General features: G+C 37.8%; 1 protein-coding gene and 1 pseudogene across 1 annotated transcript; one reads left to right on the top strand and one right to left on the bottom strand.

Annotated features, from left to right (window-relative positions):
- The first annotated feature begins 605 nt into the window (after positions 1 to 605).
- On the top strand, positions 606 to 13,972 carry LOC103937050 (annotated as a pseudogene).
- A 67-nt stretch (positions 13,973 to 14,039) lies between these two features.
- Positions 14,040 to 18,369, bottom strand: LOC103937040 (mitochondrial outer membrane import complex protein METAXIN). Its single transcript, XM_009346948.3, has 6 exons — positions 18,080 to 18,369; positions 16,925 to 17,259; positions 16,734 to 16,810; positions 16,502 to 16,562; positions 15,109 to 15,271; positions 14,040 to 14,483 (listed from the first exon to the last, which is right to left on the bottom strand). The coding sequence occupies exons 1-6, from the start codon at positions 18,219 to 18,221 to the stop codon at positions 14,308 to 14,310; spliced, it is 954 nt and encodes a 317-aa protein (XP_009345223.2). The 5' UTR covers positions 18,222 to 18,369; the 3' UTR covers positions 14,040 to 14,307.
- Between the last annotated feature and the right edge of the window lie 5,004 nt (positions 18,370 to 23,373).

Here is a 23,373-nt window from a genome sequence, read left to right as displayed (position 1 = left end):
AAGTGGGTTTACAAGACTAAGAGAGACTCCAATGGTGATATCAAAAGATACAAAGCTAGGCTTGTAGCTAAGGGATACACTCAGCAAGAAGGAGTTGATTACAATGAAACATTTTCTCTAGTCTCTACAAAAGACTCTTTTAGAGTGATCATGGCATAGTGGCTCATTTTGATCTGCTCCTACATCAAATGGACTACATGAAGCAACCAGAGAGCTTCATTCAAGAAGGGAGAGAGAATTTGGTTTGTAAACTTAACAAGTCTATTTATGGATTGAAACAGGCCTCGAGACAGTGGTATTTGAAGTTTGATGAGATTGTTTCATCACATGGTTTCGAAGATAGCCCTAGTGATGAGTGTGTTTACATGAAAATAAATGGCAACTGTTTTATTTTTCTCATTCTCTACGTAGATGACATATTACTAGCATGCAATAATGTATCATTGCTAAGTGACACCATGACATTTATGTCCAAGCGTTTTGAGATGAAGGATATGGGAGAGGCAACTTTTGTTCTTAGTATTCAGATCACAAGAGATTGAAGTGGATGACTGCTTGGTTTATCACAGAGAGCATATATTGAAAATGTACTTAAGAGGTTCAATATGGAAGACTCGAATGGCTGTGATGTTCCCATGACAAAGGGAGAAAAGCTCAGTAAGGATCAGTGCCCCAAGACAAATTTTGAGAAGAAAGAAATGGCTAGCAAGCCTTATGCTTCCCTCGTTGAGAGTCTCATGTATGCATAGGTATGTACTAGACCTAATATTGCATATGCTATTAGCATATTAGGAAGGTTTCAGTCTAATCATGGTAATGTACACTGGTTAGTTGCCAAGAAAGTTTTGAGGTACTTACAGAGAACAAAGGAGTACCAACTAGTGTCTAAGAAGGATTCAAAACTTGAACTAGTAGGCTATAGTGACTTAGACTTTGTAAGTTGCCTTGATTCACTTAAGTTAACTTCAGGTTATATATTCATGTTGGCAAATAGGGCAGTGTCATGGAAGAGTGTGAAACAAGATACTGTTGCCACTTCTACCATGCAAGCTGAGTTTGTAGCTTGTTATGAAGCTACATCACAAGCTATATGGCTGAGAAACTTCATCAGTAGCCTCAAGATCATGAATTCCATAGCAAAGCCTGTTCAAATTTGGTGTGATAACAAGGCTGATGTCTTATATTCTAAGAATAATAAAGGGTCTCTTGGAACTAAGCACTTGAACACCAAATATGCGTTGACAAGGAAGAAAGTAAAATCTGAAGAGATCAAGGTTGATTACATTAGCACTCATGCAATGCTTACTGATCTACTCATTAAGGTATTATCAAATGCGGTTTTTTCATAAGCATGCAGTCAATATGGGAGTGACTGCAACCCTAGATTTGTTGAACTAGTAGGAGTAGTGATAGTATGTAGTATAATTATGCATGCTACTTATTATTGTGACTATGAGTAGTAAGTTTGGTTTTGTGTTTAGCTAGTTGCTGCTTTTGGTTGAATTGAATGTTTAATAAAATGATGCTGCTTTAGCAATTCATACATTGTTTAAATATAGTTCTAGTTCTTATTTTCTGTTGGAAATAAAGGCTGTTAAAAGATCATAAGCAACTGATATGTATTACAGCGAGACAATGTAGCAGCAAAAGGTTATTAGCTGCAATTAGTAGTGTCGGGAGATTGATTAGCATATGTACTGAGTTTTTCATGAAAATCTATGTGAGCTATTCTCATAGCTTGAAAGCTTCATAGGAAACATTAAGCAGTCATAAATAAGGTTGATTAAGTGGACCTGGAAGTGACGGAGTTGGTGCTTTCGACTCATGGTTATATGGCTCACTTCTGTACCAAGTCTATGATTGATTACTTCATGTAAGTGAGGGTCTTATTCAGTGATTATAAGAGCACATGAACACTTATGTAAGTTCATAGTCTCTGATAGTTCTGAATAAGTAATCTTTACTTGACTAAAGTATGCAAGAAGCTTATTAGCTTAACTGAATCCATTGGCCAATAAAGAATCATACTTACAAATTCATTAAAGGTCTTTTTTGAATTAACTAATTGACCTAGTGGGAGAATGTTGGATGTTAGATTCTAATTCAATGGCTAATAGGTCAATATAGTTAATAAGGATTGATGTGGAATGTAAGTGTGATTAGGGTTTAGTTATAAGCTATAACTTGGACTCCAAGTTAAGGAATATAACCTGGTTATAATTGGAGAATAAAGGCTCTTGATACTATCCTATTTGGATTCATATTTGGTAGATTATATACTTGTACAATAAGGAATCCTAGTGTATGATTATGGGAATGTATGTTACGGTTGTAATAGTATAAATACCAAGGGAAAGTCCCTGCATACACCACCGATACATATACTTGGAGAACTCCCCATAGGTTTGAGTAATACAGTGGTGGTGAGTGTGCAGAAGACCAACCTTCGAAGTCCAAAGTGTTTGAGGAGAGCTTGCTGCAATTGCAGTCCTTGTTATGCTAGGAAGATGTCTTCTCAAGGAGTTCAATGGTGTTTTATTATACATGAATGTGTTAGGTTTAACACATTGCTCAAGACTTCTCTACACCCTCACAAGTAGACAAGGAAACACCATAACTAATGCTCTTTTAAACAAATGTCAATTTTACAACACAAAATACTTCAGTTCTCGCACTATGTTCTCAAACTATTTGTGATGCTCGTAAAAAAGCATACAAGTTTTAGATCCAATAACATTTGAATGAGTTTGTTCAAAAAAAAAATATTTGAATAAATATTAAACATCTACTTAATACATACGACTTCTGTTGGTTTGGTTTGCTTATTATGCTGCATATAGAAGAGCGTTGAAAGAAACTATCGCAATTCATTGTATTCAATTAGGAGTTTAAAAGATTTTAAATAAGTTTATAAATTCAAGGGTATTAAATCAAGATTTTAAACGAATCCATCTAGGAGTTCATAAAACTCTAAAGAAATTTAGATGGATTCAATCAGGATTTTATAGTAGTGCATAAAACTTTATGTGTATTCAATTAGGAATTGATTTTAAAGTTTTTCAAAAAAAAATTAAGAATTTTGATGGATTTAGAACAATATTATAGTGTATTTTAGGCTTTAAGAAATCAAGCCTCTCCTCCTAAGATTTTGAATGAATTCCCATGGAGTCTATGAAACTCCATAGAACTTCATTAAACTTCAAATATTTATAACTCTTTCAAAAACCTTTACACTCTCAATTCAATGCAAATTAAAAACATAAAATAAATTCACAACAAAACAAATAAAGTAGCATTCTTTTTGTCATAACATGAAATCGAAGACTTATAAAGAATGACCTTCTATTATTTGATTGTGATAGTAAATAATAAATATCACTATCTTTACTTATTTACTACTTGGATCACTTGAATGTAAATTACTAAATAGTCCATATCACTAGCTTTACTTATTTACTACTTGGGTCACTTGAATATAAACTATAAATGGATAACATAAATCATACATATACTAAAACTCAGTTTTTCAGCACTGTTCATTAATAGTGAAAGGGCAAAAATGCCTTCGGCTCTGCTTTGTTAGCTCCACTGTTTGTTTGTTTGTTTGTTTGTTTGTTTGTTTTCTACAGTTATTTGTCCGTTTTGTCCATCAATGCCACGTGCTGGCCATCATTTATCTGGATGGTTCGATTTCGTCTCCTTCACTTTTACCTTTCAACTTTGTTTTCTTCATCGTGAATTTGTGGTCTCTTTCTTTTCATTTTGTTGTCGTCCTGTCAAATCCTTTGTTGTTTTGGTTACATAATAGTTGTGATTAAATTGGGATTTGGTTTGTTGAGGGATTTGGATCCAGCTCTCTATTTTCAGTCTTCGTTCAGAATTTGTGAACGTTTTGTCGAAACTGACGAAAACATTTGGTCCAAATTTATAGAGTTCGTGTTCAACATTTTATTCTCATCTTGTAATCGCTGGGACAAGAAGTTTAAGGTGAGTTTGTTTTCAATATATTTATCCTCATCTTGCAATTGCTGGGACAAGAAATTTAAGGTCTTTGTTTCTATTTTTCGTACCGATTTCCAGGTTGGACAAGTTTTTTGTCAAATTGTTGGCCAATTTCCATGGAGAACTTATCTCCTAACACCCCTCTATAGGCTATTCGTCAAGGACAGTTCACACCATTCTTTCATAGAACTACACCCATGGTTTGATTCTCCTTCCCGGAGATATGCAAGCAGTCCTTCCCAGATTCAACCACACCCTCCAATGTACCCCATTCTCACTTCATCCGAGATCATGGGCTAGTCCGACTGGATTTTGCCTCCATCCGCGGATGTGTGGGAATTTTGTTCAAACAATTGGTGCTTTCATTAAGAGTGAATTCATATTCCCCCATCCAAATCACTTTATCGACATACGAATCTACTTCGAACAAAAAGTGATCAAACGAAGGAATTTTGGAGCAATTTTAATTTGAGTGGATTTGTGAGTCCTTCAAGATTGTGTTAAAATTCCAGAATTTAATACCAAGCCGTTTGATCATGACAAAGAAAAGAAGGCCAGCGCGCAACTTTTCCAAATTGACGTTTATTGGCGTTTAGGGTATTTTGGAGATCAATATTTAAAAAGAGACATTTTTTGACCAAATCGAAGTTGATTTGATGGTAAAAGTCATATTCATGAGTGACAATAAAACCAATGATAGCAGTGACAATTACTTCATGACGGATTGAAGAATCACGAACACCAACTCCATATAATGTGAAGAAGAGTTTTATCGCAAGGCTCGAATTTTCGTAGAGGAACAAAAAAAAAAAAGGGTTTCTAATACCTTTATTTATTTTACTCTCATATCTTATTACTTTAAAAAGTTTAAATTGCTTTACCATAAAACAGATAGCTCAACCTAACTATTTGTTATCGTTATTTCGAAGGGGATATGTGCTGATTGCACATCCCTTCTTCCTTTCAGATCTTATGGCGTTGGACTAACTCAGTCCAACACTATTCCAGTGGAGTTAGTAATTCCAACGACACAACCTTTCAAATATAGCATAATCTCAACACGAGGAGAAGTACACCGGGGGTAAGTCACCCCTACAACGCAACATAGCGATCATGCTACAACACAAAGAATTACAAAAATGACTTAGAGAAAAGCATGTCAACGCAAGGAAGCGAAGGTAAGTTTGGCCCCGTGTGAACTAACACCTCATCATAAGTTCGACTCATAGATCCTTCATCTAAAGTCTAAAGACAACTCAATTCAAGTCTATCAACACTCTGATTGGGGCAAGTGCTCTCACAAAAGTTATGGGGGGTAATGTAATTGTGCCTAAAACTCATTCTACATACTTGAATAATTTTCAACGAAAAATTGACTTCTCAGATGAAATTTGACACAAGGCTAATTAGAGACAAAAGCTAAGGTGCCTGAGATTGTTGTGTCAAAGTTTCAGAATTTTCTACAAAGCAAATATTTCCAGTTTTACAAAGTCAAGTCTAAAAATTCAAAGTGGTCAGTAGCTTGAGAGCTTCAAGCTATAATAAGCGCAGTACAATGCAAGCTATAGGCACACACATATGGTGCCTTGACCTGGAAGTTCAGTGCACTATCCGGCCTCCGAAAAGATTATACAATTGTGAGTTATAACATTCAAACCTGGGCTCTATGTCATTCGAGGGAATAGTCGAAAAGGCAATGTAGAAAACATCTGAGGGTGGCTCTGAACTCTGACCTTGAGTACAACTACTTCTACCCCATACCAGCTTACTAAGCCAAGTACATTATGCAACACCATGTGTTAAACAGGTCCGAATTAGGCACCCAGACTAGGAAATCCTCAAGAGTAATTTTATTCCAAATGAACTCCGATATGAGGAGATGCCTTAGCCAAGCTAGCTAAGTGTAGTCTGATAAAAAACGCTCAGGTCCGACACATAGGGCTTAACAAAAGGATTCAAAAAGTGGTTCCGACCAAAATGCAAATGACCAAGTCCTTAACAAACTTTCATTTAAGATTCATAAGGGATGGATCAGCAATTTAAACTGAGAAGGAAATTCATTCTTGGTTACATGTTACACTATTAAAGATTTCTGACCTAGAATTGGGGCAAACTGAAAGAACAAACATAATCAATAAGCAAGACAACTCAAATATGTCAAACTGGCATTAAAATCTAGAGTCCATTCCGAGTAAGTTTGGATACTTTCTCATCCTTAATCTAATCAATGCATTACCGCAAGTTTAGGGCAAAAGGTTTTCCATGGGTTTACTATTTAATTACTGATACCAGAGTAAGGTGGTACTCCAGATATCGCGATGAAAATCTTTATAAACACCAAGTTTAGGAGGTGATTTTTTTTCTAATCAACTTCACCAAGGATGGTTTTGATGAACTATGTCCTTGGCCCACAAGCTTACTTGTGTTTCGCCTTAGTACACTATACTTCAAAGTTAGCTTACTTTGGAAAGATTGATAAATTAAATTATATTCCACGATTAGGAAGCAAAGGATGAAAAGTTTCAAGTGTTTTACTCTAACAAGTTTAATGAATTGAGTAAAACTTAGAAGAATATTCCTAAGGCATTTAAGTCTTTCAAGGAATATATACGCGCAATCTGCCTTGCATCTAGCGTTTCAACTATGCATCTGGAACTCTGACCAAGGGTTTACAATATGGTTCGAAACTTTAAAAGATTAAACCATTAGAAAACAAGCGAGCAAGACTAGCTGGACTTGGCAGGCTTCGAATCAATAAGATGTTCGAAAGTCATTCCAACGAAAATTCCGAAGAATATATTCTAGGATGATTCACTCGTTGTCCTTGGTAACGCAGAGCACATTCTCAAAAGCATAGTTAAGGGCAATAGTGAGACCATAATTTTAGGGATTAGGCAATGAATGGTGCGAAGTTTCAAAGTTCTTCATTATTCTTGAATTTAGGGTATTTTATGTACCACAATGAATGGTGTAAGACAGAACAAACAATGGCATGCGAGGATCTGAAACGATCATCCCCTGTTTTGGGTCTTCTATCATGGACATGCATTTAATCATGTATATAATAAAAAAAGTACTTATCTCTTGGAGCGATACAATGGTTTAGACTAAGGTTGTTTACCCGTCGATTGGACCTTCAAGTTGTTTTCCACATTTGTCTTTGATGATGTCCTTGAGAGTTCTAGAGGATATCTAGGAATAGATACTGCGTCCTCTTAGAAGTGTGATTACTTACGGCGCATGTCAATTCTTAAATTGTAGGAACTCCCAGACTTATAGGAAACATGTTGATTCCTTGCTGGATTAGGTTTCCATGTCTTGTAGGACAAGCATAGTTATTCTAGTGAAGGTGCTCGAACTTCACCTACTACCCCAGAATAGGATGATGGTGGCATCGCTGCTCTGTTTGGTCCTCTCCGCTCGTACTTGTTGAGTCCATGATCGGACTGTGAAGGTACTTCTTACTTGGATCCACCTTACTCTGAATGGTTTCAGAGTGAAGCAAAGTAATTCACAATTCAGACTTCTTCAAGTGTGGAAATCTGGATTCATAACTCCCATGTGGTGTAGGAATCGTTCAAATTCATGAAATCTTTCTTCTACTCCATATGGTATGCCCCCTATCTTTTTCCATTACAAGCTAGCAGTGGAGGAGGACAAATGTGGAGTTATCGTGCAATTCTTTGCTGGTGACCATTGGTTTTAGCTCATCAAAGCAAACTTGAATTGGTTGAAACTCTTAGGTTAACCGTTGACTTAATCATGACTATGTGCATCTTGAACTCGTAGGTCGTTGTGGCACATTGTACGTTGTTTGATATGAGATCAGAGGAAGAACTTTAGGAATCCCGCATAAAATTTAAGCATGCGCTATGAGTGGTAAAACGAAAATAACATCTTCACGTTACTCAAAACTGAGTTCTGCAAAATTCTACAAACAGCTGACTTTCATAACTTTGCGATAATGTATGGTATGAAACGAAACCCAGTCTACTCTGAGAAAGTATAGTTTAATCAAGGAAGTTGTATGTGTTGTTGCTTATGTTGTTTGTGCTGCCTTGTTGTTCAGCTGCTTTGTGTGCCAGAATTGAGCATGTTCTTTCTTCTAGAAAATTATGTAAAAATAAGATTATTGTAGCTTGACTTCTTATCTTTCCAGGAATAGGTGGCATGTCATGGGAAAAAATCGGGAAGGCCATGAAATCTTTGTTTTCCTATAAATGCGAAGTTCTGACGGGAATACAGCTTAAACTAACTTCATACGTAAAATTGGAAAGATTGGCTTTGTAGAAAATTCTAAAACTTTGATACAACGATCTTGAGCACCTTAGCTTTTGTCTCCAACTTTCCTCATATCGAATTTCGTCTGGGACGTCAACTTTTCGTTGAAAATCATTCGAGTGCCAGAAGAATTTTGGGCACGATTACATTGCCCCTAGAGCTTTGCGCAAACACTTTCCTCTGTCGCAGTGTTGATGGACTCAAACTCAGTTGCATATACACTTCAGATAAGAGATCTATATGTCAACCTTACGATGAGGTGCTGGTCTGCACAGGGCCAAACATGCCTTCGCTCCCTTGCATAGACACGTTTCTCTCTTAGTCTTTTTTGTAATTCTTTGTGTTGTAGTATGATCTCTATGCTGCGTTGTCAACCCGTCATGATTCATATTTGAGTTTGGAACTCCGATGGAACTCGAGACTTAGTTCCAGAGTTGAACTTTTTACACCTTGACTAGGAGTGATTTGCCCCAAGTGTACTTATCCTCGTCTTAAGACTCTACCATTCTCGTCAGAGAGGTTGTGTCATTGTTGGGGTTACTAGCTCCACCAAAATAATGTTAGACTGAGTTTTTCTCACACCACATGATCTGAGAGGAAGAAGGGATGTGCAATCAGCATATATCCCCTTCGAAAAAACGATAACAAATAGTTAGGTCGAGCTCTTTGTTTCATGGTAAAGTGATTTAACTTTTTGAGGTAATAAGATACTAGAACAAAATAGATAAAGGTGTTAGAAATCCTCCATTTTTGTGTTCCTCTGGGAAAATTCAGGCCTTGCAATAAAACTCTTCTTCACATCATATAGAGTTGGGGTTCGTGCTTCTTCAATCCATCATCACTGATAGGATTTTTTCCATCAAATTAACTCTGATTTCATCCAAAAATATCTCTTTTTAAAGCTTAAGATGTACTTAACAAATCTTCAGAAGGAATCTTCCTCGAAATATGCCATCTTGACCTTCAAAATACTCAAAGTCCCCAAAAAAATCAATCTGGAAAAGTTAAGCACTAGGCCTTTTTTTCTTTGCCACGGTCAAACGGCTTGGAAGTAAATTCTATAATTTTGATAAAATTTTCTTGAAAGACTAAAAAATCCGCTCCAATTGAAATGACTCCAAAATTCCTTCGGTTGATCACTGTTTGGCCAAAGTAGAATCGCATGTTGATCGAGTGATTTAACTAGGGAAACATGAATTCACTCTCAATGAAAACACTAATTGTTGGAACCAAATTCATGTGGCATCCACGGGCGGAGGCGAAATCCAGTCAGACTTGCCCATGATCTCCGATGAGGGGTGAATGGGGTTGATGGGAGGTATGGTTGAATTTGGAAAGGATTGTCTACATATCTCTAGGAAGGAGAATGAAACCACGGATGTAGTTCTATAAAAGATAGCATGAACCTTCACACATTTTTTGTTAATTTTTATCTATTGATTATAGTCAATTTATTCAATCCGATGATTGAAAATTGAGAGAATATGTGAACAGCATCACCCGATTTCAAAATACAAGAAGTGGCTTTGGCGACTTGTTAGTTCTCGAAATGGCATATATAGAAATTTAAGCAACATGGAGGGCAAAGATATAGCACTGGTTTGGTACTGAGGTGCTTTTATAAAAAGTGGGTATAAAGAAAAGCTAAGCTTAAAAAATGTTTGGTAAACACTTAAAACAAGCTTGTATTCACAGTTTTGGGTGAAAAAAAACTGGGCTGGTTTGGTATTGTTGTGCTTTGAAAAAAAGCTGATTCTGCTGTGCTGTGAGAATAAACGGCTGTGAAATAAAGTAGCAGAGTGTTTGGTAAACTTTTTTGTAAAAGTGCTTTTGAAAAAAAAAAACAGTATTATAGTGTGTGGTAAACTTTAATGTAAAACAGATGTGAAAAAAAGCCGATTTTTCAAAGCTGGGTTTTGCAGCTTCTTATTTTTGGCTTTTTTTCACCCAAAACTCTGGAAAAAAGCTGAAGCTGAATGTTTACCAAACACAAAAACAGCTCCCACCTTTTTTTGATACCAGCTTTTTTCAGAATCACCTCAGTACCAAACCAGGTCTAAAAACGGGAAGCAGTAAAAATGAGCTTATTCTCATAGCACAGCAGAAGCAATTTTTTTTCAAAGCACAGCAATACCAAACCAGCCCATAGTCATGTCATATTCTCTCTCTACCCATGGAGAGATTTTCTAGTATGATCTTCACACGAGATGGTACACCACATATCTCTATATAAATTGTGGGTTATGTGTGTTAAAAGGTTAATAACTTAAAAATTAAAATTTTCCACCACTTGCATAAAAACATGTGGTGTACTATCCGTATTCCCGTCACAACTAAACATTTCTCTCTACCCATGGGCCTGTTCCCGCCTTTTTCTTTTCCCTCAAACTTAGAGTTTTGTATTTTCTTCTCACTTGAGTTTTGACCGTTACTTTTTCTCCAACGTCTCTGTCTCTCTCCCTCATCAGTGATCAAACCTCCTGCTCTTATTCAATACCCAGGTAAGGCATTTCCACTGCAATCCAATCTACTGCTTAATGTTTTATTATTTACTTTATTTCTGTTTATTGCAGATTATTTCTTAAAAATCAGCCCAATTTATCTGGTTTTTTTCCTGAGTTTAATTTCTTCTTTGATATGGGAAGCTCTTTTTTTTTTTTTTTTTCAGCACTAGATTTAAATATATATATATATATATATATATATAATATGTAATGGGTTTTTCATTTTGCATTTGTATGCTCAATTCGCCTTGAATCTTCATCTTGTACAAATAAAAAATGTGAACTTTTCAGTTTTCCAGTTATTGAAAAGGGTGCTCTGGTTTTCAGTCCATATGAGATTTAGGTGAGTATTTAATTTATTTATTCACTTTACTTGAAGCAGAAAAAAGAGTGATTGCGTTTCTCCGGTTTATGCAAGTATTAGCTATTTAATTTTCTATTTTGAAAATTTGAAATTTCTGTTTGTTCTTTTATTGAGCCAACAAAATCTCTGTTTATCATATCTGCATAATAACATTGACATTTTTATTTAGAAGAAAACAAAAGAAAAATGAGAAAAAGAGAGGATGATTTTTCCTGTTTTTATTTGTCCTTTTTATCCCATTAATATTTTGCAAGAATTGTAAAAGATAAAATCTTTCTTTCCATGTTATGGTAGGAGAAGGAGGTTCTTTCGCCGAAGGTTATATGCTTTGTTCCCTCTTTTTTTTTTTAATATAATTTGTTTCGTGTTTGAGAAAACTTAGTAGAACAATTCTTGAACATAAAGAAAAGCATTCAGACCTTGTTTTCCAAGTGTTTTTTTATTCTGTAGAACAATTTAATTTCTCTGCAGATTCACATGTGATAGTTCCTCATGTTGGAGTGAGGTTATCGAACTTCACTGTCGTTGATCAGCTTCGGAATATCCTTATGAATGGCCAGAAATACTACGGTTATCCCACTCAAAATAGTCTTGATCAGAGAACCATAGATGATGAAGTTAGAGGACTAGGGCAGGTCAGAGAAGAAGAAGGGATCCCTGACTTGGAAGAAGTTGAAACCGAACAGGAGGAATGTGATCATGAGAAAAATGTACCACAAGAAAGGGATAAAGTTGATGTAAACTGCACAGAGAAAAAGTTAATGTTGAAGATGTTGATGAGGAGGAGACAGATAGCGGAATTGAGATTGACCACGAAGCACAAATTCCATCACATAGTAGTGTGAGTATAGAGGTTTCACAATCTCAGACTGCTCGACAAGTTAAAACTAATAGCCAAGAAAGAGCTGTTGAGGTCCGGGAAGCTAAGGAAGAAACACCAGGCTTTACTGTATACATGAACACAAGGCCAATGAGTGTGGCAGAGGTTATCAAGGAATTAGATACTCAGTTCACAATTGTTTGCAATGCCGCCAATGAGGTATCAGCGTTGTTAGAGGCTAGCAGAGAGCAGTACTTGTCATTCTCCAATGAACTCTCAGATTTGCTTACTTGGTTTATGAATGCTTGTTAAGCAGTAGAAAATATTTTGGTTTTCGTATTTTCTTTAAACTTTCAGGTTATTATATAGCAAGTAATTTTTTGTTGCAGCCATGAAAATGTTGAACCCAGTAGCATTATTTCGCTCAGCTTCTTCTCGTTCAGCATTGTCCAGATTTTTAATGAATTCTTCACACGCTAAAGATGAAGGTTATGGAAGCAGTAGTGATGTCTCAGAGGATCCCTGCATGTTTTGTGGTAGCCACCAATCAACATTGCACAGATTATATGCTTGGGAGAAGAAACTCTACGAGGAAGTCAAGGTATTACTTCTAAATAGCACCTACTTCTACTCAAAAATACTTTATCCGTCGAAGAGACTAATAAACAAAAAATCATGAAGAACTGATATGCGCATGGTACGGATTGCATATGAAAAGAAACTGATGCAACTACGGAACCAAGATGTAAAAGGCGATGATCATTCCGCTGTAGAAAAAACAAGGGTAGCAATTAGAGATATGCATACTTGGATGAAGGTTTCAATACACACGGTTGAAGTTATTTCGAAGAGGATTGAAACCTTGAGGGATGAAGAATTGCAACCTCAACTCTCGGAATTGGTACAAGGGTATGCCATGGAGCTTTTATAAATAGTTTGCTCAAATATGTACCCCATGTTTCATGTAATTATCCTTCTGTATTAATCAATTGATTAACTAAACCAGGTTAGCAAGGATTTGGAAGGTAATGGCACAGTGTCATCGGTCGCAGAAATGAAGCCTAGATGAAGCCAAGCTTTTACTAGCAGGCACGCCGTCAAAATTGGAAGCTAAACGACAGTCTTCCATCTCAGCCGCTGATCCAAACCAGCTAGCACGTTCAGCAGCCAATCTTGAGAAAGATCTGAGGAACTGGAGAGCCTTGTTCCAGTCATGGATCACTTCTCAACGATACTATGTGCAAGAAATAACAGGTTGGCTCCTCCGTTGCATGAGGGTCGATCCCGACACATCAAATTTTCCATTGTCTTGCTCCAGTGGGACACCAGTGCTAGATGGACTAGATTTTTTTGCAGCTGGTATGGGGTCCCTCTACACTTAACAGCTTAGAGAGGATTCGCGCCGAGTTAGGGTAGGTTCAAGGAGATTCAGAGGTGGAACAGCAAAGGAGTTCAGCGGGGATATGGAAATTGTGGAGGCCGGTGAAGTTGAACAAGTAATGACTGCAGACAAGATGGCAGAGGTCGCGGTAAGGGTACTTTGTGCGGGAATGTCAGTTACAATGAGCTCACTGACAGAGTTTGCTTTCGCGTTGGCTGAGGGATATGCTGAGCTTGTGAATCAATGGGACAGGGACAAGGCGAAGCCTGGAGCTGCTGCAATATTATGACTTTGTGATGTTCATATTTATGGGGTAGTTTAGTGACCGGTGTCAATATAATTATAAGAAATAATCTATAATATTTTGTCGCCAAAAAACAATACGAGGTCTTATCTTCGATTCTTCCCTCTACTATAAATCAATCATAAAAAGAAAATAATCATACGCCGGTAAATCAACAAAGGCTGTCCAACCTACTCAGACTCGGTCGCCCGTTGCTAGGGCCCAACGAGGCACCAAAAGTTTAAAACCCTAATACGGTTGCTCGAACACCGGCTAGAAGTCAAACAAATGCATCCTAGCAGCGCAATGGCCGGTGTCAAAATACGGGTTCCAGAATCCAGTGTATGTAACTTCCACAGAATAAAAACGAAGCGCACGAGGGCGAAAAACCTGTAAGTATGAAATTGCATCACAGTTAAACCCTTCTCACCAATTCACATTCAATGAAATTTACAAAATTCTCAACAATGCTTCAAAAATCAAAATTCTAGGTTTCTAACTTGAACTTTCCAACAAATTATATCATGTATTTATAAAGGTGCTTATTTTTCCAAATTTCTCCACATCATACTACAAAATCGAAAGAACGGGATTACAGAAAATATCTCTTCGTCGTCAGGCTGCTAATCCTGGCTGGTTTTTGTGTAAAAAATGCTGGTCTTAAGAACACAACTATTCATAGCCATCATCATCATCAACCTCGGCATCAGCCTCATCAACTCGGCTTAGAAGAGTGACGAAAAGTACAACTGAAACTAGCTGTGCTATTATAAAATATCTGGCCCTGCTCTTAAAACTTTTCTCCGCCTCTGTCTTTTCCCTTTTGGGTTTGCTCTTGGGCTTAGAACCTGATAACAAAATAAAAGCATAAGAAATATTGCATTCGAGGAGCATTGCAAGCTAGGTGACCCTGATATAAACATCATAGATAGAACCAAAATGATTAAATAAAATTTCATTCGCATAAATGTCGTATATACAAAATGGTCAACATATATAACTTAACCTTTACCTCATACAACTGGAAAACTTACACGTTGAACTTCACATGCAAAGAACTCTTGAAAAAGACTACAAACTACTCTTTACGATGATTTATATCACCCATGTCCCTATTAGTCAGCTCTTGTGTTAGTTATGTCAGAAAGCATGAAGTATCACTTGATCTCAAATTACGAGCTGCAAAATGCAGCTTCCACTTCAACACAGGCCTAACATACAAATTGCACATATTCTAACAGTTAAAACACTCAAGTAAAATACTATGTTTTCTAAAGCAAAATAAGGTGTCAGAAACTGCATGTGTGCAAGCCAAATCTACTCTCGAGTTTTAAGGATAACAACAGATTTCACCAAAGAACCAAAAATAGAGGAAACCGAACTGGTTTAATGAAGGCAATGAATCCCATTAAACTATAGCACTAAAAAGAATAAGATGCAGATATACAAGTCTTGAGTATAAAAGTATCTCACTCGAATTTGAAGGACCTCTTCTAGGAGCTGCTGATGAAGAGTTTGCATGAAAATTTGGGACTGAAGATGAAGAATCTGCGTCCATGAACTCCACCTTAAGCCTATCAGCATACTTAACAAGGTTTTCATGTTCTAAAAGCTTGCTCCGCAGTACCGATGTTTCCTAAAAGCACAAAGTGTCAGTAATCTACTGTACTAGGGGCATAGATCATTTTCTGGCCAAAAATACAAGAAACTATATAATGCCACAAGGAAATCTGAAGGGCAAGGGGGAGATCAAGCATAATTCCAGTTGAGTGATGAACACAAAGGTACAAAATGGGAAGCTAATAAGAAAATCTGCGAAAGTGGTTCCTATACTTCACTAACTCAAAAGTTAAATCACGGGGTCGAATTTTGTGCAACAAACACTGGCATGTGAGAGAGTTCAGAACAAGTATCCTTCTTTAGTTGTTCAAATTTTTAACTTTGATGGAAATGTAGTCTTATGCCAACTGAAACTGGGTTTTGTGCACAAATCACTGACATCTGAGTGTAAGTTCAGATCAGTATCGCTTCTTTTTGTTTTAATTTATCACTTTGGTGGAAACAGTAGTCTTCTGCAACTGGAACTGTCATTTATAACTGCAGCACCTCTTCCTAAGCTCAAATTAAGTCAGAGTTCAAACCAGATGCAAAAGGGTATGTATCAAGCCGATTTTGATTGCTGAGAGCGCAAGTTGAAATCCAAGCTGCTCAGACCAAAATTTTAATCTCACTGGCCCATAAAAGAGCAATATTTTGTTGAAAAAGCTTTAAACATGCTTCTAAACAAAATTTCACCAAATAAAAAACAGGATTCTTTTTTCAAGAAGAAAAGTAGAAGAGAGTAGAAGAATTCTGCTTCCTATCGGATTATACATATTGTACTGTATGTTTATTCTTTGTACAGTAGATTACAATCCAGAAACCACCACGAAAAAGAGAAGTTCATAGAAGAAGTGACGGTGGAAGTTAGAAGCATAATCACTTCTATGGAAGTATAATGCTCTTAGAATTAACGCTAATAAGTTGAGCATTAGGATTTACACAAGGTTCTGTAAGCTCAGAGAAGTTTTAATGCTAAAAGTGATTAATAAACTCGCAAAGAAAATGGTGCAGTCTTAATTTTCTAGGTCGGAGTACCATAATACAATTGGCAAGCACCTTCTATCTCTTTCATCTCCCATTCAAGAAAATAATTTTCTCTGAGTTCACGCAGAATAATAGTCTACAAGATAAGATCAAGATTCAAGTTGGAATCTCAACTTCTTAGTAGCTTCAAACTATATAGTTGAGCTAATTCAACGTAAATGGTGTTTAATTGCTAATATAAACTTTTCTAATCTGTCTGCCTACAAATAGAATGACTTACTGGTAATGCTTGAAGAATGATACGTGCCTGCCCAAGAAAGACTGCATCCAAACTTGACGGCCTGCACAAAAGGAACAACACATGTAGATACACAATCAGCACGATAGTATCAGTTTGCCACTTTGCATGTAACAAAATATTAGTACTAAAGAAAGCAAGTTAAAATAAAATCAAGCACCCCAGGATTTCAATGTAAAAGTAAATAGGTACCTAGAATAGGATAGAAAATCACCTGTCTTCAAATAAAAATTTATGTTCCTCCAACCGACTTGACAGAGCTCCAAATGCAAGGCTGGCTCTCCTGTATGTCTGTCCATCAACTTTCGATATCAATAAAAACCACATAATTTATATAATAGTCAAGCAAGACAGCACTTGTTACTAAACACAAAGTAATATGATCAGTGAGAAAAAAGGAAGAACCTCTTCTTCTATTTTCTCAGCATTGTCATTAGTAATCCCAAGTTGCTGCTTTACAGTGTAAGATTTCTTATAATATAGAATCTTTCCAATTGGCCATGGGAGATCAGAATAATATATCTCTTTGGCAGAATTACCATCAGTTCCAACCCAAAGTTCATATGTAAGAGCATCAGAAACACAGGAGCTAATCATTGCCTTTGTAGATATCCATCCTGGTATTGAGTGAAATTCAGTGTCCAAATCAGCAATACGGTCCTCCTTTAGTCTTTCGATAATGCCACCCTTCTCATTATTATAGGCCACATACTCGCCAGATTCAATATAAGGGATTTTATCTACACAAAAGCCACAAACAATACCATGATTTTCATCTACTTCAAATACATGCACACACTTACACGCCTACTCAAATGTAAATGTGAAACAATAGACCAACAGAAATGCGACCATAGTAACTAAAGCCATTATTATATCAATTCAAATATAATTAGCAGATGAAAAAAACACACAGTTGTCTGTGCTAATAAAGGCACAAACACGGAGGCGGAGCCTGTGGCACGATTGTCCAGTCAAACTAGATACACCTAACCATACAAAGAAGACCATTTAAACAGATACCAAACCCACAAATCCTAATTGTCTTTAGTAACATATCCCAACTGTACCGTTATAAATTTATACATAACAGAAACCATTCACAGAACCAACGATATATCCACAGTTCGAGAGGGACTTGCATGGCATGGGTACATAGATGCCATAGCAACCATGCCAATGATAGAATGTATGTGTAAGATTCTCTCCACATGTCATTGTATTATGGGCATAGAATGTTACGGTGGCAGTGTACTCATACCATGTAAGGTCTTCTTCCTTGACAATATACTACAAAACTAATTTGTATCATAAACTCTAAATTAGTAGCAGTTCGGAATTAAGAACACATTCAAGTAACAAATCCAAAACCAATATTCTATGAAACAGTCAACTCAATGCATATAAAATAAACCAAAATAAAACCCAATCCAAAAATTTAGCAGCAAAGAAATTTCGGACCTCCTATACTGCCAAACCCTCATAAACCAAAATTAAAATTCTGAAAAAAAAAATGAAAAAAAAATTAAATATATGCAGAGATGGAGAAAGATTTGATACCAGAGTCAGGGTAGGTGAGGTTGAAATCTAATCGGAAGGGAACGTTGGCAAGTTTGAGGTAGAAGTAGACGGGCAAGCATGAAGGGCAAGCAGTGGGCAAGCCGAAACAAGACTTCCTCGCGACGAGAGTGTAATCTTCCATAAAACTTGTAAAACCCAATTGGGGTTTTGCGTTTCCGAACTGAAATCCACAAGTAATTTAGGGTTTTTCTCAATGGCGGGTGTTGCAGTAGCTGAATAACTGCGAGAGAGAGAGAGAGAGAGAGGGTTTTGCCTGGGGTTTTGGAGGCAAATGGGTCGTGGAGCAAGAATGGGCCGTGTATCCCAGTCGAGGTCCAATTACCTAATGCCTGCCTAGGGCATTCAATATTTCTTTTAAGATTATATTTGTTTGTTACGATTGTGGTTATCTGTTTGCAATTAGTAGCTTAATAGTACTGTAATAAGTAGTAATCAAGTTGTGGTAGTCGTATGGCCAGCTGGCATTTGGTGTTAGTGGAATCATATATGTAATCAATTTGGTGGGGTTGAGCAGAATAGATATTTTGGGAACATTCAATACAAAATTACAAAAACATTTCTCTCTCTCTGTCTCTTCCCTTCTCTTCCTCCATTGTTATCTGGTAACTTGCAGGTTGAGAAAGGGTTGCTGAGTCTTTGGTGCTAACATTGGTATCATCCTCTCGATCCTTGGCCTCCTTCTTGTATGCCCCGCCACACCAACAATTCTCGCATGTCTACCCTGGAAGCTCGCCTCTCCGTCGTGGAAACTGTTCTGGAAGCTCTTCCTCAACAGCTCCAGGTAGCTTCAGACACCAGATTCACTTCCTTAAAGAGAAAATTCGGCCTTCTCTTAGAGCATCTCCATCGTGACCCTGGCGTTTCAGGCGGCGTTGGATCTTCTACTGTTCCACCTCCTCCGGGTCCTGAACAGCTGCATCCTTCTCCTGCCGATGTCGAATTCCAATATTTAGAGACTCCACATTTCTCGCGTCGAGACTCTTTCGATAGTGGAGGTTTCACTCCGCGCCCTCAGTAGCCACTCCGTTTGGATTTCCCCCGATTCACCGACGGCGACGATCCCTTCGCCTGGATCTACAAGGCTGAGCAGTACTTTGCTTATTACCACACCCCCGATCATCAGAAGGCCCTGACTGTCTCTTTTCACTTTGAGAATGAGCCACTGCAATGGTTTAGATGGCGTGATTGCATCCATTCCACACCAACTTGGACCGAGTTTACCACCGCATTGTGCCAGGAATTTGGACCTTATGAATTCGAGGATTGCACCGAATCCTTGTTCAAGCTCAAACAAACAGGTACTCTCAAAGATTACATACTCGAATTTAGGCGCCTCGCTAATCGAACTACTGATGTCGGCCCGGTTCTGTTGAAGAGTTGTTTTATTGGTGGATTAAAACGTGAATTGAAATATGATGTTAAGTTGCTGAAACCTAATTCGGTGCATGAGGCCATTGCTCTCGCGGTGCAAATTGATGCTAAATTCATGGATCTTAAAACAATGCCCCATAAACAGTTTCCTCTAGCCAAACCAAACCCTCTCCCTACTTCCATCCCGGGAAGGCACCGTGTCCCTACTTTGCCTTTTAAGAAATTAACACCTGCGGAGGTTCAACGCAAAAAAGAAAGGGGTGAGTGTTGGTTTTGTGATGACAAGTGGGATAAGGGACACAAATGTGCTCATAAGTAGCTTCTTATGTTGGATATCGTTTCTGATAATGAGTATGGTGATGATGAACCACCTGATCTTCCTGTGGATTTACACATCATGGCATTGAGTGAGTGTGCTTTTTATGGCACTAGTGCCAAACCTTCGGTTCAAACTATGAAGGTGGAAGGGTTGGTTAAGAATTATACTGTTAAAATACTGTTAGATTCTGGAAGCACCCATAATTTCATCGACTCTAGATTAGTCAAGCAATTGGGGTGTCCAGTTCATCCAACAAGGCCCTTCAAGGTGATGATTGCTGATGGGGGTAGAGTGAAAAGTCAAGGTTGTTGTAGACAAGTGCAGTTGACAGTGGGACAATATAATTGCTACATTGATCTGTTTGTTTTACCTCTTGGGGGTTGTGATATTGTCCTAGGGGTCCAGTGGCTAGCCACAGTAAGTCTAGTCCTGTGGGATTTCCAAAATCTGACTATGGAGTTTCAAGTTGGATCCCAGCAATTTAAATTGACTCATTGTGCACCTTCACAGTCTCCCATACAAGATATTTCGGTGCATCACATCAGTAAAGGGTGCTCCACTTCAAACTTGGGATTATTATTATTATATTCTTTGGAAGTTGAAACAAGTGACACATTTGAGCTCACTCCTTCCCAATACAATGAACTGCACACGGTTTTGAACAAATTTGAGGTGGTTTTATTATTCCTTCCACATTACCTCCCTCACGGACCTACGACCATAGGATTCCATTGCTTCCAGGAGCAAAACCCCCCAATATCCGGCCTTATCATTATGGACCTTTACAAAAAGCTGAAATTGAAAAAGCAGTCCAGGAATTGCTACACTCGGGTTTTATCAGACCTAGCCGTAGTCCTTTTTCCTTTCCCGTTTTATTGGTTAAGAAGAAGGAAGACACTTGGAGATTATGTATGGATTACAGGGAGTTGAATGGCATCACCATCAAAGATAAATATCTTATCCCACTCATAGATGACCTGTTGGATGAGCTATTTGGGGCTAGGTACTTCTCCAAACTAGATTTAAGATTAGGTTATCATCAGATTAGAATGCATGCAGAGGATGTGGAGAAAACTGCCTTCAGGACCCATGAAGGACACTATGAATTTTTGGTGATGCCATTTGGCCTTACTAATGCCCCAGCAAGTTTCCAAAGCTTGATGAATGACATTTTTAAACCCTATCTCAGGAAATTTATATTGGTATTCTTTGATGACATTAGTCTATAGTAAAACATGAGATGAGCACCTATCTCATATACACCAGACTTTGGAGTTGTTGTTGCAACACCAATTATATGTCAAGAAGTCTAAATGCTTTTTTGGTCAACCACAAGTTGAATATTTGGGTCACATAGTTTCAAGTGATGGAGTGGCAGCTGATCCCACTAAGATCCAAGCCATTTTGAATTGGCCAGTCCCTAGGAATGTGAAGGACCTGAGGGGTTTTTTGGGGTTGACAGGTTATTATAGAAAGTTTGTACAAAACTATGGCAAGATTTGTCAGCCTCTGTACCAACTCACTAAAAAAGATAGGTTCATATGGTCTGAGGCAGCAGAGTCAGCTTTTCAAGAATTAAAAAAGGTCATGACATCTCCCAAGGTGTTAGCTCTTCCTGATTTCTCGATTCCATTTGTTATATAATGTGATGCTTCTGCAAATGGGATAGGAGCAGTCTTACAGCAACAAGGAAAACCTATTGCTTTCTCCAGCAAAGCTTTGGGCCCTAAGAACTAGGCTCTGTCCACTTATGAAAGAGAACTCATAGCTGTGGTGCATGCTATCAAGAAATGGCAAAATTACTTCCAGGGGCAACATTTCATCATCAAAACAGATCACAATAATCTGAAATATTTTTTAAATCAAAAAGCTACTACTCCATTTCAACAAAAGTGGGTTTCAAAGCTATTGGGATATGATTATGAGATCCAATATAAACAAGGTGTGGAAAATGTGGTGGTAGATGCTTTATCAAGGGTACCTAGTGCCCCTACATTGCATACAACCCACAGTGAAGAGTTAGTGGAATGTGTCACTATCACATACCCTTACTTTGGGTGGTTGGATGATTTGAGAAGACAATTGGAAAAAGATGAGTGGGTAAAGCAAAAGAAGGAAGAACTGAGGGTTGCCACCCATGGCAACATTGTCACTACCCATTTATCAAAGTTCCACATTGATAATGGGTTCTTAAAATATAAAAATAGGATTGTGATTGGTCCTGATTCAACTTGGAGACACAAGATTTTTGAAGAGCATCATTGCACTCCTATGCCTAGGCATGAAGGTGTTCAAAAAAACCTACCACAGATTGAAAAGAAGTTTTTATTGGGTGGGAATGAAAAAAGACATTAAGTCTTGGGTAGCTGAATGCAGGGTGTGCCAACAGAATAAGTATGAGACCTTGTCACCACCAGGTTTACTCCAGCCACTACCAATACCTGAACATGTGTGGAGGGACATTAGTATGGATTTTATTAGTGGCTTACCCAACTGCAAACGCAAGTCTCTTATTCTGGTGGTTGTGGATAGGTTATCAAAATATGCTCACTTCATTGCTCTTGGACACCCTTACACCGCAACTATGGTAGCTCAGGAGTTTGTAGAACATGTGTTCAAGCTGCATGGCATGCCATCAACTATAGTGAGTGATAAAGACACCGTATTCCTCAGTACCTTTTGGAAAGAATTTTTCAAACAGAGTGGGTCTAAGCTGTGTATGAGTTCGGGATACCATCCTCAGAGTGATGGACAGACTGAGGTGGTTAACCGAGGCTTAGAAACCTATCTTAGGTGCTTCACAAGTTGCCAACCCAAAAAGTGGCTCTATTGGCTCCCATGGGCTGAATGGAGTTATAATTCTTTAGTTCACAGTTCATCCAAGTTCTCTCCCTTTGAAGTTGTTTATGGATTTCCCCCTCTATATATTGCTTCTTATGAAAAGGGCACTGCCAAGCTAGATATAGTGGAGCAAGGATTGTTGGCTAGGGATAATCTATTAGCTATGCTCAAGACTAATCTGTTGGTGGCTCAAAATAGAATGAAAGCTCAAGTTGATAAGCACAGAAGGGAAAAAGTGTTTGAAGTTATAAACTTAGTTTATTTGAAATTGGTACCCTATCAATTGCAATCCTTGGCTGCACATGCTTATCATAAGTTACATCCCAGGTTTTATGGCCCTTATGAAGTTTTGGAGAGGATTGGGAGTGTAGCTTACAAACTTAAGCTTCCTACAGATTCCAAGATACATCATGTCTTCCATGTTAGCTGTTTGAAGAAACATTTGGGCCCAGGGGTTAGTCCTTTAACAGTTCTACCAGTGGTGACAGAAGATGAGTTGAAGTCTCTATAACCAATGTCAATTCTGCAAAGGCGAGTTTACAAAAAAGGTAAAAGGGCGGGAGTGCAACTGCTTGTTCACTGGAAGGGCAGCAAGGAAGAATATGCTACATGGGAAGATTATGATGAGTTGGCTGAGAAATTCCCAGATTTTCCTCTGTGATTACAACCTTGTGGACAAAGTTTATCTGAAGGAATGGGCAATGTTACGATTGTGGTTATCTGTTTGCAATTAGTAGCTTAA

This window comes from the organism of the source record quoted next, unplaced genomic scaffold (genome assembly GCF_019419815.1).
Source record: "Pyrus x bretschneideri cultivar Hongxiangsu unplaced genomic scaffold, Pyrus_bretschneideri_v1 Contig46, whole genome shotgun sequence".
NCBI lineage: Eukaryota > Viridiplantae > Streptophyta > Magnoliopsida > Rosales > Rosaceae > Pyrus > Pyrus x bretschneideri.
Note: the sequence above shows the minus strand (reverse complement) of the source record. Positions and strands in the feature narration are given on the sequence as shown.

What these genes read in the sequence shown, in the direction of transcription:
- LOC103937040 (XM_009346948.3), bottom strand. Translation starts at nt 18,221, where the DNA reads ATGGAAGATTACACTCTCGTCGCGAGGAAGTCTTGTTTCGGCTTGCCC. An exon ending in AAATTTTTATTTGAAGACAG is followed by an intron (nt 16,563 to 16,733) that starts GTGATTTTCTAT and finishes CCTTTTGTGCAG; the next exon opens with GCCGTCAAGTTTGGATGCAG. An exon ending in TCATTCTTCAAGCATTACCA is followed by an intron (nt 15,272 to 16,501) that starts GTAAGTCATTCT and finishes TTGTGCTTTTAG; the next exon opens with GAAACATCGGTACTGCGGAG.